Here is an 18,466-nt window from a genome sequence, read left to right as displayed (position 1 = left end):
TTTCATGTCCCTCAACTCTTATAACTGCCATCCGGTTTCTGTACAAATTGTAAATACCCCTGCCACCTTCAGAATTTGAAAGAGAGTATTCCAGTCAACATTGTCAAAAGCTTTATCTAAGTCTACAAATGACAGAAACGTAGGTTTGCCTTTCCTTAATTTAGCTTCTAAGATAAGTCGTACGGTCAGTATTGCCGCATGTGTTCCAATATTTCTACGGAAACAAAACTGATCTTCCCAGAGGTCAGCTTCTACCAGTTTTTCCATTCGTCTGTAAAGAACTCGCGTTAGTACTTTGCATCTGTGATTTATTAAACTGATTGTTCAGTAATTTTCACATCTGTCAGCACCTGCTTACTTTGGGATTGGAATTATTATATTCTTCTTGAAGTCTGAGGGTATTTCGCCTGTCTCATACATCTTGCTCACCAGATGGTAGAGTTTTGTCAGGACTGGCTCTCCCAAGGCCGTCAATAGTTCCAATGGAATGTTGTCCACTCCCGGGGCCTTCTTTTGACTCAGGTCTTTCAGTGCTCTGTCAAACTCTTCACGCAGTATTGTATCTCCCCTTTCATCTTCATCTACATCCTCTTCCATTTCCATAATATTGTCTTCAACTACATCGCCCTTGTATAGACCCTCTATATACTCCTTCCACCTTTCTGCTTTCCCTTCTTTGCTTACAACTGGGTTTCCATCTGAGCTCTTGATATTCATACAAGTGGCTCTCTTTTCTCCAAAGGTCTCTTTAATTTTCCTGTAGGCAGTATCTATCTTACCCCTAGTGAGATAAGCCTCTACATCCTTACATTTGTCCTCCAGCCATCCCTGCTTAGCCATTTTGCACTTCCTGTCGATCTCATTTTTGAGACGTTTGTATTCCCTTTTGCCTGCTTCATTTACTGCGTTTTTATATTTTCTCCTTTCATCAATTAAATTCAATATTTCTTCTGTTACCCAAGGATTTCTACTAGCCTTCGTCTTTTTACCTACTTGCTCCATTGCTGCCTTCACTACTTCATCCCTCAGAGCTACCCATTCTTCTTCTACTGTATTTCTTTCCCCCATTCCTGTCAATTGTTCCCTTATGCTCTCCCTCTGTACAACCTCTGGTTTAGTCAGTTTATCCAGGTCCCATCTCCTTAAATTCCCATCTTCTTGCAGTTTCTTCAGTTTTAATCTACAGTTCATAACCAACAGATTGTAGTCAAGAGTCCACATCTGCCCCTGGAAACGTCTTACAATTTAAAACCTAGTTCCTAAATCTCTGTCTTACCATTATATAATCTATCTGAAACCTGTCAGTATCTCCAGGCTTCTTCCATGTATACAACCTTCTTTTATGATTCTTGAACCATGTGTTAGCTATGATTAAGTTGTGCTCTGTGCAAAATTCTACCAGGCGGCTGCCTCTTTCATTTCTTAGCCCCAATCCATATTCACCTACTACATTTCCTTCTCTCCCTTTTCCTACTACCAAATTCCAGTCCCCCTTGACTATTAAATTTTTGTCTCCCTTCACTATCTGAATAATTTCTTTTATTTCATCATACATTTCTTCAATTTCTTTGTCACCTGCAAAGATAGTTGGCATATAAACTTGTACTACTGTAGTAGGCGTGGGGTTCGTGTCTATCTTGGCCACAATAAGGCGTTCACTATGCTGTTTATAATATGAATGTAGAATCATTTTAATGACATGCACTACAAACAGTGGGATCAGTACCTCGATCAGCATGTAAAATTCCTTTAAATATCTTCAGAACTGCTCCCATATCACATTCTTCAGAAAATGGTTTCACGACACACCCTGAAACAGTTAAAGGCAATGTACTAAGAAAAAAGAAATACCAACATTTTTTTCTGAAAGATAACAGCCTAAGAATAATGTCTACTGATAAAGCTATTATACTTTTTTCAAAATATCAGATAACATCGATCCATTTGTGGGAAAATGACCCGTCGGCAAAACTACAAATGGATTATCTTATAGCAGCTGGAAAATTTCTTGACATTCATATGAAAATACGTGATTCTTTTTATTTTACTACTCGAAACAGTTCAAATGATATAAAGCTATCACCATGGCTCTAGTGCAATATAGTCCCTCAAAGGCTGAAAGTTAAATAATCATCTATATGATCAGCAGAAAATGTGACCCCCCCCCCCCACACACACACACACACACACACACACACACACACACACACACAGAGAGAGAGAGAGAGAGAGAGAGAGAGAGAGAGAGAGAGAGAGTTTCTCTCTGCTAACCTGGTAATGGTGAGACACACTCAGGGACAGTTCACCCAATTGAATTGCTTATTACTAAAGGAGGACAACTCCACAAAAACTGAAAATGCAGATGTTGTCAGCTTTGGTCTCTTGAGACACAGGTTCATCGACAGGAATTAAAATTAGAGGCTGTCACTGGTTTGCTGTTGGCACAGAGAAAAAATTAAATTTGCAATTGTTTCTAACATTGGACAACTCCAGGACCTGTCATGTTTTAGAAATAAACTTGTGGCAGGCCTGAAATCATGCTGAACCCATCAGTGCATCTGATTGAAAATTACGATTTAACTATTCCACCTATAACGTTAAGATGAGCAAGTCCTGAGTTTGATACTTCAAATAACAATGAAAAAACAATGAAGGGAAACAAAGGGAAGCTTGATTATTTTTTAGTATGCTATGGCTTTTTGAGATACACAACACGAAAACAGATGAACGAACATTTTAGTGTTAAAAAATGACTGCTACAGATGTGAGCTTTTGGCTGAAAGGCCATCTTCTAAAGTAGAAAACACATCCACATCCACATCCACATCCACACAAGGACAACTCACAAGCATATTGCCACTGTATCTGACCAGTGAGGCCAGACTGTGAGCAACTGCGTATGATGGGAGAAGTAATCTGGCTGGTAGTGGTAAGGAGGAGCATGCGGGCACATGGTAAGACAGAGTGGGGCAGCATGCGGTTGCAGCTTAGTTTGTAGATCACATTACTGCTTTTAAAGATGGCCCTGCCTTTGATGGGATAGGGGATGCTTGTGACTGGAGTGGAGTAAGTGGTGGGAAGATGTGCAGGACAAGTCTCGCACCTAGGTCTATTACAGGGGTATGAGCCATGAGGCAAGTGGTTGGGAGCAGGGATGGATGAGGATACTGCATCTGGTGGGCGGCAGAATATCACTGTTGGAAGGGTAGGAAGCATAGTGGGTACAACCTTCCTCATTTCAGGGCACGACAAGAGGTAGTCAAAAACCCGGCGGAGAATGTGATTCAATTGCTCCAGTCCTGGGTGGTACTGAGTCACAAGGGGAATGCTACTTTGTGGCCAGATAATGGGACTCTAGGAGGTGGTGGGTGAGTGGAGAGGTAAATTTAAGTCTGTGCAGGTCTCAGAGAGGCCCTTGGTATATCTGGAGGAGGACTGCTCATCACTACAGATGCAACAGCAATGGGTGGCTGGACTATATGGAAGGGACATCTTCAACTTTTGTTGCCCTGTCTTCTTCAGTTGCGTGTAATATTACGGTATATTGATAATTTTTACTTATGGACTGTCTGACAGCAACTTATTCAGCTGCTGTCAGACAGTCCATAAGTAAAAATTATCAATATACTGTAATATATGGAAGGGACTTCTTAGCATGGATTGGTGGCAGCTGTTGAAGGAGAGGTATTGCTGGTGATTGGTAAGTTTGACATGGATGGTGGTACTGATGCATCCATTTTTGGGGTGGAGGTCATCATCGAGGAAGGTGACTTTTGGGGTTGAGGAGGACCAGATGAAGCGAATGCGGGAGAAGGTGTTGGGGTTCTATAGAATGTGAATAGGTTGTTCCAACCCTACATCCAGATCATGAATTTGTCCTCGGTGAATCTGAACCAGGTGAGGGGTTTGGGATGTGGGTGGTTAGGAAGGATTCCTCTATATGGCCCGTGAACAGGTTGGCATTGGATGGTGCCATGCAGGTGCCCACTGCCATACCATAGATTTGTTTGTAGATGATGCCTCCAAAGGTGAAGTAATTTTGAATAAAGATATAGCTGGTAAGGGCAACCAGGAAGGATGTTGTGGGTTTGGAACAAGTCAGGCATTGTGAAAGGTAGTGCTCAATAGCAGCAAGACCATGAGCATTAGGGATGATGGAGTAAATGGAGGTGGCATCAATAGTGAAGAGCAAGGTGACATTTGGTAAAGGAACAGGAACTGTTTGAGAGGCAGTGGTGGAAATGGTTGGTGTCTTTTGCGTAGTAGGGTACACATTACGTGTAATAGGCTGAATGTGCTGATCTACTAGAGCACAGATTCTCTCAGTGGGAGCACAGCAGGGTTCAACATTGGTTTCGGGTTGAGTATGATTGGTAGATAGGGTTGGTAGTAAAAAAGTGTTTCCACTGAAGGGACTGGGAAAAGGAGAGAAGGTCTTTAACAAGTCCTGAATGATTGAATTTTGGAGTGTCGCAAAATGTAAGGCCTTTGGAAAAAGACTGACCCTTCTGTGGGGTTAAGGCTTTTAGAGGAAAGATTCACGACTGTGTTTCAGGTCCGTTTAGGTCCTGGATTCTCTAAGGTCGTGGAAGGAAGTTTCTGACAGTGAGACAAATGTGGGGGAGGGATAGACACTGTTGTAAAGGTGGTTTAGGTCCTGGATTCTCTAAGGTGGTGGAAGGGAGTTTCAGACGATGGGGCAAATGTGGGGGAGGGTTAGACGCTGTTGTAGAAGTGATAGACAGTGGTAGTCCAAGGAGGGAGTAGGAGATGAACAGGCTGTAGAGTTTCTTGAGATGGTGTTGTGCATGCTGCTCTAGCTCTCAGAGGGCAAGAATTTCAGTCTGAGAGATGGGATACAAAATTTGGGGTTACAGAGAAAGAGAATTGTGTGAATGAAGAGAGGTACTGCTGGGAGGTTTGAGCCTGATTTACACAGTTTTTGCAGGTCTAGGTTGGTGAGGACTAAGGACTGGTGGAATCTGAACAGATGTAGGTCATCTGTGGAAGGGATGGAAAGGATGAATTAAGGAGAAACAAGGTGAAACCTGATGGAGAAGGGCTGTAAATGAAAAGCTAAACCAAATTGCAATTGACATGAAAATACAATGAGATAAAAGAGAAAAATAAATAAAAAGAAAATAATGTGGTGTGCAGGTCCGTGGGCCGATATATACAAAGAATGAGCACAGGAGATGTTACTGTATTATGTTAAGTTAGTATGCACATACTGGAGTAAGAGAGGAAAATGAGTAGGGGTGAGGGAATGTGTGTTTGATAGGACGAGGTATAGTAAGTTCGTGTGGCACAGGAAAGTACAGGAAATAATAAGCGAGAGTGAGGCAGGAAGAGTGATCAATTTGAAGGTCTAGAATTAATTATATTGGCAGGAGTAACTTGGGACACGGCAGCTGCACCAACAATCTACATCTACATACGTACTCCATACTCCGCAATCCACCATACGGTGCGTGGCCGAGGGTACCTCGTACCACAACTAGCATCTTCTCTTCCTGTTCCACTCCCAAACAGAACGAGGGAAATATGACTACCTATATGCCTCTGTACGAGCCCTAATATCTCGTATCTTATCTTTGTGGTCTTTCCGCGAAATATAAGTTGGTGGCAGTAAAACTGTACTGCAGTCAGCCTCAAATGCTGGTTCTCTAAATTTCCTCAATAGCAATTCACAAAAAGAATGCCTCCTTTCCTCCAGAGACTCCCACCCGAGTTCCTGAAGCATTTCCGTAACACTCGTGTGATGATCAAACCTACCAGTAACAAATCTAGCAGCCCGCCTCTGAATTCCTTCTATGTCCTCCCTCAATCCAACCTGATAGGAATTCCAAACACTCAAGCAGTACTCAAGAAAAGGTCGTATTAGTGTTTTATAAGCGGTCTCCTTTACACATGAACCACATCTTCCCAAAATTCTACCAACGAACCGAAGACGACTATCCATCTTACCCCCAACTGCCATTACGTGCTTGTCCCACTTCATATCGCTCTGCAATGTTACGCCCAAATATTTAATATAAGTGACTGTGTCAGGTGCTACACTACTAATGGAGTACTCAAACATTATAGGATTCTTTTTCCTATTCATCTGCATTAATTTACATTTATCTATATTTAGAGTTAGCTGCCATTCTTTACACCAATCATAAATCGTGTCCAAGTCATCTCCTACAGTGACTCAATGACAACACCTTCCCATACACCACAGCATCATCAGCAAACAGCCACACATTGCTATCCACCTTATCCAAAAGATCATTTATGTAATGAACACTCAACCATCGACAACAACATACTGGGTTCTATTACTTAAGACAGTGACAGTACCGTCATGTCACTGTCTGTTCTGTGCAGACGAAATGGTTGATATGGTGTGTCTCATAAGTCAGAGAGTGTTGTTCAGTTCAGAAGGCGACAGGTAAAACACAGTAAAGAACAGAAAGAAAAGGATGGACACAGACTCACGTAATGTTTTACAGAATAGTAACAAAGGATAACAGTACTGAGTTGCAGGATGGAAGAAAAGCCTTCAGGCAAAATCAAACAGTGGAAAATCCAGGACGGAATAATGACAACATTATGAAAAGAATGGATTGGTACTCGCCATACAGAGAAGATGCTGAGTTGCAAACAGGTATAGCAACACTTCCTCTAAACTAGACAACACACATCATGCAAGCCCAACTCACACACCCATGACCACTGCCACTGTCTCTGGCCACTGAGGCCAGACTGCGATCAACCATGCATGATGGGACAAGCAATCTGGGTGGAGTGGGTTAAGAGGAGGCTGAGACAGAATAGCAAAGTATGGGTGGGGTATAGCAAAGAAATGCATGTAGGAGCACGCAGGCACCTGGTAAGACAGAGTGGGCAGCTAGTTGCAGTCAGGAGGTTAGATGGGGGAAGGGGGAGCAGAAAAGGTGAAAAGCAGAAGAGCAGAAAAAGGACAGCAGGTGCATTGATGGAATAGAAGGCTGTGTAGTGCTAGAGTGGGAGCAGGGAAGGGGGTAGGTAGGTGAAGGACAGAGACTAATAAAGGTTGACTCCAGAGGGGTTACATGAATGTAGGATATATTTCGGAGATAGTTCCAAACTGCCAGTTCAGAAAAGCTGATGTTGGTAGGAAGGATCCATATGGTGGAGGCTGTGAAGCCATCACTGAATGGCCACCAACAAACTGCAACCAAGAGACAGTTGGACCACCCAGTCACTGAACATGCTGCTGAACATAAAATTCTTCACTTCAATGACTGCTTCACAGCCAGCACCATCTGGATCCTTTGTGACAACACCAGCTTTTCTGAATTGTGCAGATGCGAACTCTCCCTGCAATACATCCTGTTCCCATCACCCCCCACCCTCTGACCTAAACCCTGTCCTTCACCCACTGCTCTCCCTCCAGCACTACACAGCCTTTTATTCCACCAACACACCCATAGTCCTCGTTCCACTTCTCCAGTCCCCCTACCCCCCCTGTGAAACATGGGGACTAATGAAGGCCAAGGACAGGGGGATTACAAGAACGTAGGATATATTGCAGGGAGAGTTCCCACCTGCACATTTCAGAAAAGATAGTGTTGCTAGGAAGAAGCCAGATGGTGCAGGCTGTAAAGCAGTCACTGAAGTGAAGAACATTGTGTTGAGCAGCATGCTCAGTGTTTGGGTGGTTAAGCTGTCTCTTGGCCACTGACTGTCGGTGGCCATTCAACAACTTCTTCACAGCCTGCACCATCTGGATCCTTCCTACCAACACCAGCTTTTCTGAACTGTGCAGCTGGGAACTCTCTCGGCAATATATGTTCCCATCACACCCCCACTTATCCCCTCCCCTGCTCCCACTCCAGCATTGCACAGCGTACTATTCCACTAACACACCCACAGTCTTTGTTTCCTCTCCTCTAATTCTCTCCTTTGCTGCTGCTTCCCTCCCAATCAAACCTCCCAACTGCATCTAGTTGACCCACCCATGCTATGTTCCTGCTCCCACAAGCACTTTACTGTCCCCCCACCCCTACCCTGCTATTCCATCCCCCTCCCTGCTCCAGTCTCCTCCTTATCACTACCACTCAGATCGCTTCTCCCATCATGAGCAGTCCAGCCTCAGTGGCCAGAGATGTGGTCGTGTGTGTGTGTATGAGTTGTGAATGTGTTCTTTTTTTTTAACTTTAGAAAAAAGGCCTTTTGGGCAAAAGCTCACATTTCACAGGATTTTTGTTGTGCCTGTCTGTGGCTCAAAATCAATCCTTTTCATAATATTGACATTATTCCATCACACTATTAAGTCACACATACTGTCTCCCTTCTGCATACATATCCCCCCACCAACCTGCATCTGAAATCATCATCATTTTGTTTTTTTTTGCTCTTTGATTACATTCTATTTTCAAGTCGATTTCAGTTCATTTTCAACTTTCACTATTAGCTCCACTTCTTTTTCCCCGCATATTTTTACGTAGTTTGTGCATTTTTGGGAGGTTTTTGTACTTCCTTACCATCAATTTATCTATCTCCCACTGCAACCTCTCCTTCCACTACAACCTCCATCTTGTTCAGGTCCTACCAGCCCTTAGTTCTCACCAAACTAGTCCTGCAATACCTTGCACATCAGGCTCAAACCTCCTAGCAATACATACTTTTCATTCATACAATTCTCCTGCTCTGCAATCCCAAATTTCTGTATCCCATCTCTTACACTGAAATTCTTGCCCTCCAATAAATAGAGCAGCATGCTCAATGTCAACTCAAAAAGCACTCCAACCTGTTCATCTCCTACTCCCACCTTGAACCACCACTATCCACCACCTCTACAACAACCTCCAAACCTCCCCCACAACTTCTCATAGCTGACAAGCCCTGCCTTGCAGACCTACTACATGTAACATATCCTCAGAAACTCCCTCCCACTGTATGGAGAATCTAGAACCTAAACAAACCTCAAACATAGTCATGAAGCCTTAGTCCCACAGAAGTATCAATCCCTTCTAAGGGCCCACCTATTGCCCCACTCCCAAATTGAATCATGCAGGACTTGTTAAAGACCTTCTCTCCTTCTTGCAGTCCCTACACTTGAAACTCTCTTTCACGCCAACCCTACCAATCAGACTCAACCCAAAACCAATGTTGAACCCTGCCTGGCTTAGTTCACTCCTTCATCCAACTGTGATTCACCACCACTGGCCCCAAGCCACTCCTTTTAACATTCTAGAGTTCTTTAACCTCAAAGCTTGCCTCGTCATCATTCCTCAATTCCCTTAACATGGAAGCTAACTTAAAATCTTCATTAAGAACCACAATCCACCACCTAAAAACTGATCCCCACCTTATAATCCCTACGTGCTGACAAAGGCTCAACCACTACGGTTTTGGACAGTAGGTATTACCTGATCATAGTGACTTCGTTACAGTTCTTCACTATTGATACCATCTCCCTTTACATTATCAATCCCTAATATATATGGCCTTGCCACTATTTAACACTACCTTTCCCAATGCCTGACTGACTCCAAACCTACAACCTCCTGCTTGGTCACCATGACTAACTATATCCTCAACCACAATTACTTCACTTTTGAAAGTATCACCTACAAACAAATCAATGGTATGGCAGTAGGCACTTGCATGGCACCATCCTATGCTAACCTATTCATGGGAAAACTCCTTCCTAATCACCCATGACCCCAAACCTCTGACCTGGTTCAGATTCATTAATGTCATCTTTGTGATTTGGATCTAGGGTGGGGACACCCTGTCCACATTTCCCAGACCATCAAAATGTTCTCCCCCATTCCATCCACATGGTCCTCCTCAACCCAACAAGTCACCTTCCTCAATGTTGACCTCCACCTCCAAGATGGCTACATTAGTACCGCCATCCATATCAAACTTACTCCAGCCATCCATATCAAACTTACTCCAGCAACACCTCCACTTCAACAGCTGCCACCATTCCACGACAAGAGGTCCCTTCCATATAGCCCTGCAACCCACTGCCAAAGTATCTGTATTGATGAGCTGTCCTTCTAAATATACCAAGGGTCTCCCTGAGGCCTTCAGAGACCAAAATTATCCTCCCAACCTTGTACAGGAATAGAATACAAGTAATATCAAGCATTCCCTAAGGAAGTGTACGGACCCTCTGTTGTTCCTGATCTACATTAATGATTTAGGAGACAATCTGAGCAGAACTCTTAGGCTGTTTGAAGGTGGTACTGTCATTTAGCACCTTGTAAAATCATCAGATGATCAAAACGAATTGCAAAATGATTTAGACAAGATATCTGTATGGTGCAAAAAAAGACGACTGACTCTAAATAATTTAAACTGTGAAGTCACCCACACGAGCACTAAAACCAATCAGCTAAATTTATGTTACACGATAAACCACACACATCTAAAGGCTGTGAACTTAACTAAATACTCACGGATTACAATTACAAACAACTTAAACTGAAATGATGACATAGATAACATTGTTGAGAAAGCTGACCAAAGACTGTGATTTATTGGCAAAACACTTAGGAAATGTAACAGGTATATAAAAAGACTGCTTACACTACACTTGTCCACACTCTTATGGAGTTCTGCTCTGCTGTGTGGGACCTGCATCAGATAGGATTGATGGAGGACACCGAAACAGTACAAAGAATGGCAGCTTGTTTTGTATTATTGTGAAATAGAGCAGAGTATGCCAAAGCCATGAACAGTTGTGACAGCCCTTAAAAGAAAGGTGTTTTTCACTGTGGCAGGACCTTCTCACAGAATTTCAATCTTCAACTTTCTCCCTAGAATGGGAAAATACTTTGTTCATGCCCACCACCGTGGTGAGAAATTATCGTCATACTAAAATAAGACACATTAGAGCTCACAAGCAAGACTTAAATGTTTGTTTTTTCTGCACACTGTTCGAGAGTGGAATAGTAGGGAAGTAGCTTGAAGTTAGTTCGAGGAACCCTCTGTGAGGTGTGTAACTGTGAATTGTGAATTGCAGAGTAGTCATGTACGTGTGGACATAGATCTCCCATGCTTCATCTATCCAGTCACATATCATTTCCCAGAGTCCCATTGTCTGGCCACAACACAGGAGCATTCCCCTCAGGCCTCAGTACCAACCAGAACTGGAGAGACAGAATTATGTTCTCCACCAGGGATCTGACTACTACTTGTCATGCTGTGAAATCAGGAATATCCTATCCACTATCCTTCCTACTGTCCTTCCCATTCCTCTCACAGTAGTATTCCACCACCCTGCAGACCTACGCCTCATGGCTCATATAACTGTAACAGACCTAGATGCAAGATCAGTCCCATACATCCTCCCACCCCCACCAGCCAATTCCAATCTGGTCACAAGTATCACCTATCCCCTCACAGGTAGAGCTACCTGTGGTCTATAGGCTAAGCTGTAACCACTGTGCTTCATTTTATGTGGGACTGACAATACAAATTGTCTGTCCCCATGAATGGCCACCGAAAAACTGTGGCCAAGAAACAGATGCAGCACCCAATTGCTAAGCATGCTGCCCAACATAACGCTCTTCACGTCAATGACTATTTCACAACCTGCACCATCTGGATTCTTCCTACCAACACGAGCTTTCCTTAATTGTGCAGGGGGGAGCTCTCCCTGCACTATATCCTATGTTCCCCTAACCCTCCTGGCTCCAGCTTTTGTTAGTCACTGTCCTTCACCCACTCTATCCCTTTCCCTACTCCCATTCCAGCACTAAACAGACTTCTATTCTACCAATGCACTCACAAACCTTTCGCCCTCCTCTACTTCTCTCCTTTTGCACTCCCGCTGCCCCTTCATCTTATCTCCCAACTGCAACTATCTATCCTCCCCCCCCCCCTCCTCTACACACACACACACACACACACACACACACACACACACACAAAATCTGCATCTTGCCACAAGGAGCACTTCATGTTCCCCCAACCCTACCCTCCCTCCCTTTCCCCACCCCACTCCAATTGCTTCCCCAACCGGCCTGGCTGCTCACTGTCTAGCTTCAGTAGCCCATGACAGTAGTCGTCTGTTTGTGACTTGTGCTTGCATGAATGTGTGTGTGTGTGTGTGTGTGTGTGTGTGTGTGTGTGTGTGTGTGTGTGTGTACAAACAAGCATCTTGGAATGGGAAAGCTGGTCATCTCTTCACATGCTACTGTCATGAGTGTCTATGGAAAGAGATTGCAGGAGGTCAAACTATAGATAGGCGACAAGGTGTCTCAATGCAAAACTTAGGGGTCAGAGATTTTCCTGCTCTATAAAGCAGGACAGGTGGTGACTTGTAGCAGATCTGACAACAAAATATAATGCTGGCACAGGCACAAGTGTTTCAGAGCATGCTGTTCAGTGCTCATTGTAGAAAACACAGGACTCAGCAGCACATGATCCACGTGTTTCTATGTTGACCCATTGACACAATCAATTCAAACTTCAGTGGGCATGTGATACTCAGGATTGAACTGTGGATCAATTGAAACATGTTGCTGGTTGGTTGAATCAAATTCTTGTCACACCAGGTTGAGATTGTGTCTGGATACATTGTCATCCAGGTGAACACTGCAAACCAATAGGGGTGGAGGGGGGTTAGGATTATGCTACAAGGATCATTCACCTGGGCTTCTGTGGGACCTAGGGTATTAACTGAGGGCATCTTAACAACTATTGACTATGTGAGCATCTGAATCCTTTCTTGCTTGATGTCTACCCCAATGGCATTGGTAGGATAAATGTCCATGTCACAAGACCAGAATCATGCTACAGTGGCTTGTGGAGTATCACAGTGATGTCTTGACCACAAATTAGTCTGATCTGAATTCAACCACTGACTTCTGCTTTGTGTAACCTGTGCATACACGTCTGGTGCCACATATCTACAGGAACATGTATTGCATTTCAAAAGTGGTCCACATACCATGAAGCAGGTGGCCAATAATGTTCTGGCTATTTGGATTTACGGCCACACCTACAGTACTGGTTGATTGAAAACAGGATGCACCTGAAAACTCTGCAGTCAGCAAGCCGTTGGCTACATTCATGAGTCTATGACAGCTTGAGGTACTTGTAGTATCTTGATAATGGATACTGACATAATACCACGTGTGTTACAGATAGCTCAAAGCAAACAGTATTGCACAAACATAAATATCTGGTGCACATTGAATATGTGCTGGATTAAGGTTTACAGCCCTCTGCAACTAAGTAAAGAAGAGGATAGTCATCCCATACTGCTATAACAAGTCCGATAGGTAATCATTCGTTATTGCACATTTTAAACTTCTACATATTGGTTCCACACAAGTAACAGAGTCAGAAGACAAAATGTTGCAGTCTGACTAACTCATTTCCTAGAGACTGAATATTCTGTTTCTGTTGTTGTTGTTGTCCTTCACTTTAAGGAAGCATACTAGGTTCTGCTTCCGTATTTCCAATTTTTTGCAGCTTTCCACTGGGTGAGCCCGAGGTCATTTAGAACTGTCTAATCACACCTCTTGCTTCTCCTTATTCAGGTGTGTATCATCTTAGCAGTTTTGTATCCTTCTTCATCACCCCAATTATCTGTATAAACTTGCCCTTCTGAGTACTGCAGTTTTCTTTTCATGAGGCTGCATCTATTTAATAGCACAAAAGGCTAGAACTTAGTGTGGAGCATAATCCTACATGTTCCTGTTCTGGTTAATGCCAACACCCACTATGTCTGTTATTACTAGGTAAAACTAACTATAAAGAGAAAATTTGGAAATTTGTGGAAAGTTCCTATGGAACCAAACTGCTGAGGTTCAAATGGCTCTGAGCACTATGGGACTTAACTTCTGAGGTCATCAGCCCCTAGAATTTAGAACTACTTAAACCTAACTAACCTAAGGACATCACACACATCCATGCCTGAGGCAGGACTCAAACCTGCGACTGTAACAGTTGCGCAGTTTCAGAATGTAGGGCCTAGAACCTCTCGGCCACTCCGGCCGGCAACTGCTGAGGTCTTCGGTCCCTAAGTTTACACATTACTTATTCTAACAAACTAACTCACACTAGGGACAACATACTACACCCATGACCGAGGGAGGACTCGAACCTCCAACGAGGGAAGCCGTGGCAAGGTGCAATAATTAGAATAAGAACTACTGCTATCATGTACCTGATTATATAGCATAATTAATCTATGTTACTCACCAATTAGATCAATAACATCGCAGATAACAGCCTCATTTATTTTTCCACATCTCCACTCCTGTATTATTGGTGCGAGGTATTTTGGAATTAGCTGTGTCAATGTCCATGCTCTATCATTTCTCTTAGCAAGCAATATAACAGCAGCACAGACTTCTCCTGATTTCGAATTTTGACCTTAAATATAAAACATAAGCAATACATGTACCATCCTCCATTAAATGCTCTTTCAAAAAATTTACCATGTCACAAATAAATAGTGTGTAATAACTAAACACATAATTTCATTTGTGTTATTAAAAATCTGGATAATCCAGAACAAAATACAATAAAATGGGTTAAATGTCATCCGTAATATTTATTTTCACATAAACACAAAATTACACACTATTTTCAAATTAATTTTGATCAGTTATTGCGGGGTGGGGACAGAAATAATCATGTTTCTTTTGGATCAGATTCGTACAATCTCACGGAGGTTTCACCGTCATTAGTTTGGCCAAAATTGCTTCTGTCTGGAATTCAAATAAGCCATTTTGTCAGTTGTTTTGACTCCATTGTACGTGTCAAGATGTCTTCAGATTTGTTGCCAACTTCTGCAGTCACTATAGGTAACGTATTCCATGTCAGTTTCTCCACCTTTGTAATCCACCCTGGTTGTCCGAGAAGTCAGGATCACAATTAGAAAGTTTCCTGTTTAAACTCATTGCCTTTTGCTTCCAGTCTTACACAGTTTAATTTCCAGCACTAAATTCAACATCATCATGCCAATCACCAAGGTGGAATTTCTGGAAGACCTAGGTGATATCCGTGTACAAACATTTTTATTAGTTTATTATGGAGGCAAGTTTTACCGACTGCTCCGACAATTAAACCCTCAGGTGGAACCCATGACTTGCCTTCAGAACAACTTAAGACGAACCTGGCAGGTTATTTTGACTCCCAGATCAGTGTGGCCTCTGCTTGCCGTAACTGTTTTAGCTGTCAAGAAAGAACAGCCAAGCCTATCGTGAATGGATAACACATTTATAAGCACTTTTTGGGGATTACCAATACCAATGTGTCAATCCTAAGTTTAAACACCCTTATACAAACTCCTTTGCACATGACATGATACTTGTGCATTCACCTGACAACGTACTTATGAAAGACCTACTGAATGTTCATGATCCTTTGTAAATAACATGTCTCCCACACATTCGAGCAAACTATGAGATAGTCGCTGGCCTGCAAGAACCTTCTCAGGTTTTTTCCACTTGCAGAAACTAGGCCCGCTCCTGCTATTCAGTGAACATGTTTCCTCAGGGCACAGTCACCCTCCCTCCAGGGTCTTCAGGCAGATGTTCCTCCAGAAAATTATATGCATGTGCTAATTGTTTCATTACTTATTGAAGACAGTAGTGCTACTTCAAGAAGGCCAGATGTGCGTAGTATCCCAAGTCAGGCCATCAGGAGCCACCGAAACGAATATAGACAGAACATACCTTCAGGATAGTGAAGCTGATACTCCGGGAGCAGGTGTGGACGTGCTCCAAGTTCATGGGGTGTTGCCCTCTTCGAACCACATCCATATGCTGACATTGGTGATGTTCACCAGACAGACACCTGTCCAGTACCAGATAGACACATGCTCCTCCACAACAATCAACATTTCTACATACCAGCAGCTTGGATCATCAACAATTTAGCCATTTCCAAGCAACTGAAGAGTTGCAGCAACAATGATATCACAATGATGGGCCAATTTAGTGCTACAATTCGCTACAAAACCACACAGCCAAATTACTGGTAGTTCAAACAAAAGGTGCTACCAACATTGGGTTGGGCCTCTTTGCCAAACTAGAACTTGAGGTGGACAATTATACCAATCAGACAAGGACCTCCTTATCTAGCACACATCTCCAAGATCTTACAAAATATGCCACCATTTTTAAAAGTCATACAACTTGTGTTAACCATTATGAGACACACATCACATTTCATCCATCAGCATTTTCCGAATTTTGCGAAGCAAGGAACATCTCATTCGCCTTGCTGTTACAACTCCAATGGCTACATGATGAAGAGGTCCTCACGCCAGTGGCTAACATTTTGTGGGCTACTCCCATCATTTTGGACAAACAATGGGTCCTTACAGATTCGTGAAAACTACATCTACTGTGAATGCCCAGGCAGTCATGGACACACACCACAAAACTGGTGTGCAGTACCATTTCTGTGTAGACTGACCTCCATGAGCTTATCTACAATTAGCTTTGGATGCAGAGTCTAGACACATTCTGGTAATCAGTACTCTGTTTGGGCTATTTCAGTAGAACTGTTTGCCACTCGGGACTTCAAGTGTACCAGCCATATTCCAATGTTACTTGGAAAAACTGACCCAGTAAGTCCCTGGAACAGTGAAGTATTTAGATGACTGCACAGGAAGAAATCAAGGGACCTATCAAAAAAGATGTGGAAGGTATACAAAATCTGCCAACACTCCAGGACACTAAACAATTAACATCAGACCTGCAACAACTCACCTATTGCCAAAAGTTTATCCAGCATACCACCAGCATCATGGGGCCTTTGCACCACTTTTTTCTGCAAACATGTCAAGTAGCATTGGCCCCGACATGACAAAAATCCTTCCAGGACCTGGAGCATGCTCACCTCCAGCCTCTGTGACTGATAGTAGTATCTAAGCAACAAATTACAAGCTGGAAGTGGTGGTGTCCTATGAGGTAAATGGTGTGGACCACCTTATCACCTTCACTGTCAATGTTCTGACGCGTATATAATGAAATTAAAGCCAGGTTGAAAAAAGGTTCTGGCAATTGCCTTTGTTTTCAAGAAATTTCATGATTATGTCTGTGGTCAAATGTTCATACTACTGATTGACCACAAGTCACTGTTCTCTTTTTAACATGAAAGCAAGCATTCCTCAGGAAAAGGCGAAATGCCTCGACCATGGGGCCATCTTTTGTCCACTTATAACTATGACATTCAGTACCACTCCATGAAGGAGCACGTAAATGCTGATACCCTCTACTGACTGCTGGTGGATCAAAGCACACTTTTTGACAGTGCTGCAGAGATATGCTCCCACACAGATGTCCCACCTGCAACAATGGTCACACAGCTTTCAATCCATGTCAAATCCATTGCCAAATTGCTTCCAGAGGACACATTTCTATGTAATTTGATACGATACATCCAATACGGGTGGCCTTTGGACAGGACTCTTCTTAACAATCAGTGTGTAGCAACATACATGAACAACCGCCACCAATGTTCTGTGTTTAAAGGGTTCCTCTTCCTACAAGGAGACAATGAGAAGACACGAGTGATCATTCCCAAAGCTCTGCAGCTACATGTCCTATGCTTACTTCATCAAGGCCACAAAACAAATGGCCCGTGAACATGTATAATGGGGAGCATACACTGCCCATTTCCATCCACACCAACAAAATCAGGCAAGACTTGTGGGCAAGTAACTTTTGTGGCCTCAGATGATACAGCCATTTCCCAAAATTCATTTAGATTTTGCAGGCACATTCATGGAGATACAATGGCTCCTCCTGTTGGTACCAATAGTTGTTCCCTTTCATATTTGGCATGTGATCCAGAGTGGTAGCCCAGCACATTCAGGCCTTGGCTAGAATTCAGTAACAATAATTCACAGAACTTTCAACAAGAATGTCAGTCCAATAACATTCAAAATGTGCAGATACCACCTTTCATCCCAGATTTGAATGGTATGGTGTACACACCTTTAAATCATAGAAAGTGAAGCTGCAGCAGAAATGCGACATCAGTTATGCACTGATGCTCCATGCCGGTCGATACCACAAGATGGCACCCACAGTCAAACACTGAGTAACAACCTCTCCATAGTGAAACCAGTAGCCCACAATGACACTCTACCTGTGCCACATACACATCACTATAGACTTCACGAGGACATTGATGTATCAGTATTTACTAAATGAAAGTATCCGTTGGTCCCAGTATGTCATGGTGAAAGTCCTTCTACAAAACCAATCTCAGACCCGCAAGCATATAATCAACTTCACTGTCCCAGGGACCCAGGCATCTCCCTCTGCTATCCCACCAGTTTTTCTGTTACAGACACACTACATCCAGGTTCCAAGTTAGTGCATCCACTAACACAGCCTCAGCAGTTGGAGCACAGCCATCAGCACAATGATGAAGTCCAGGATAGGGATGCTGCTGTGATGAGTTCCAAAATTCCAGGGGGAAGATATTCTGTATCAGGGCACTCAGT

At 43.1% G+C, this 18,466-nt stretch overlaps 1 protein-coding gene across 1 annotated transcript in view; it reads right to left on the bottom strand.

The window, feature by feature from the left end:
• LOC124731101 overlaps nucleotides 1-18,466 on the bottom strand; it is a 301,651-nt gene that overhangs the window by 15,458 nt on the left and 267,727 nt on the right. Inside the window, exons 13-14 of the mRNA XM_047248509.1 lie at nucleotides 14,200-14,373; nucleotides 1,727-1,810 (exon numbers count right to left, since the gene is read on the bottom strand). Of these exons, the coding sequence (XP_047104465.1) occupies nucleotides 1,727-1,810; nucleotides 14,200-14,373 (258 nt within the window). The remainder of the gene's footprint in view (nucleotides 1-1,726; nucleotides 1,811-14,199; nucleotides 14,374-18,466) is intronic.

Source organism: Schistocerca piceifrons, chromosome 1, assembly GCF_021461385.2.
Source record: "Schistocerca piceifrons isolate TAMUIC-IGC-003096 chromosome 1, iqSchPice1.1, whole genome shotgun sequence".
NCBI classification, from domain to species: domain Eukaryota; kingdom Metazoa; phylum Arthropoda; class Insecta; order Orthoptera; family Acrididae; genus Schistocerca; species Schistocerca piceifrons.
Note: the sequence above shows the minus strand (reverse complement) of the source record. Positions and strands in the feature narration are given on the sequence as shown.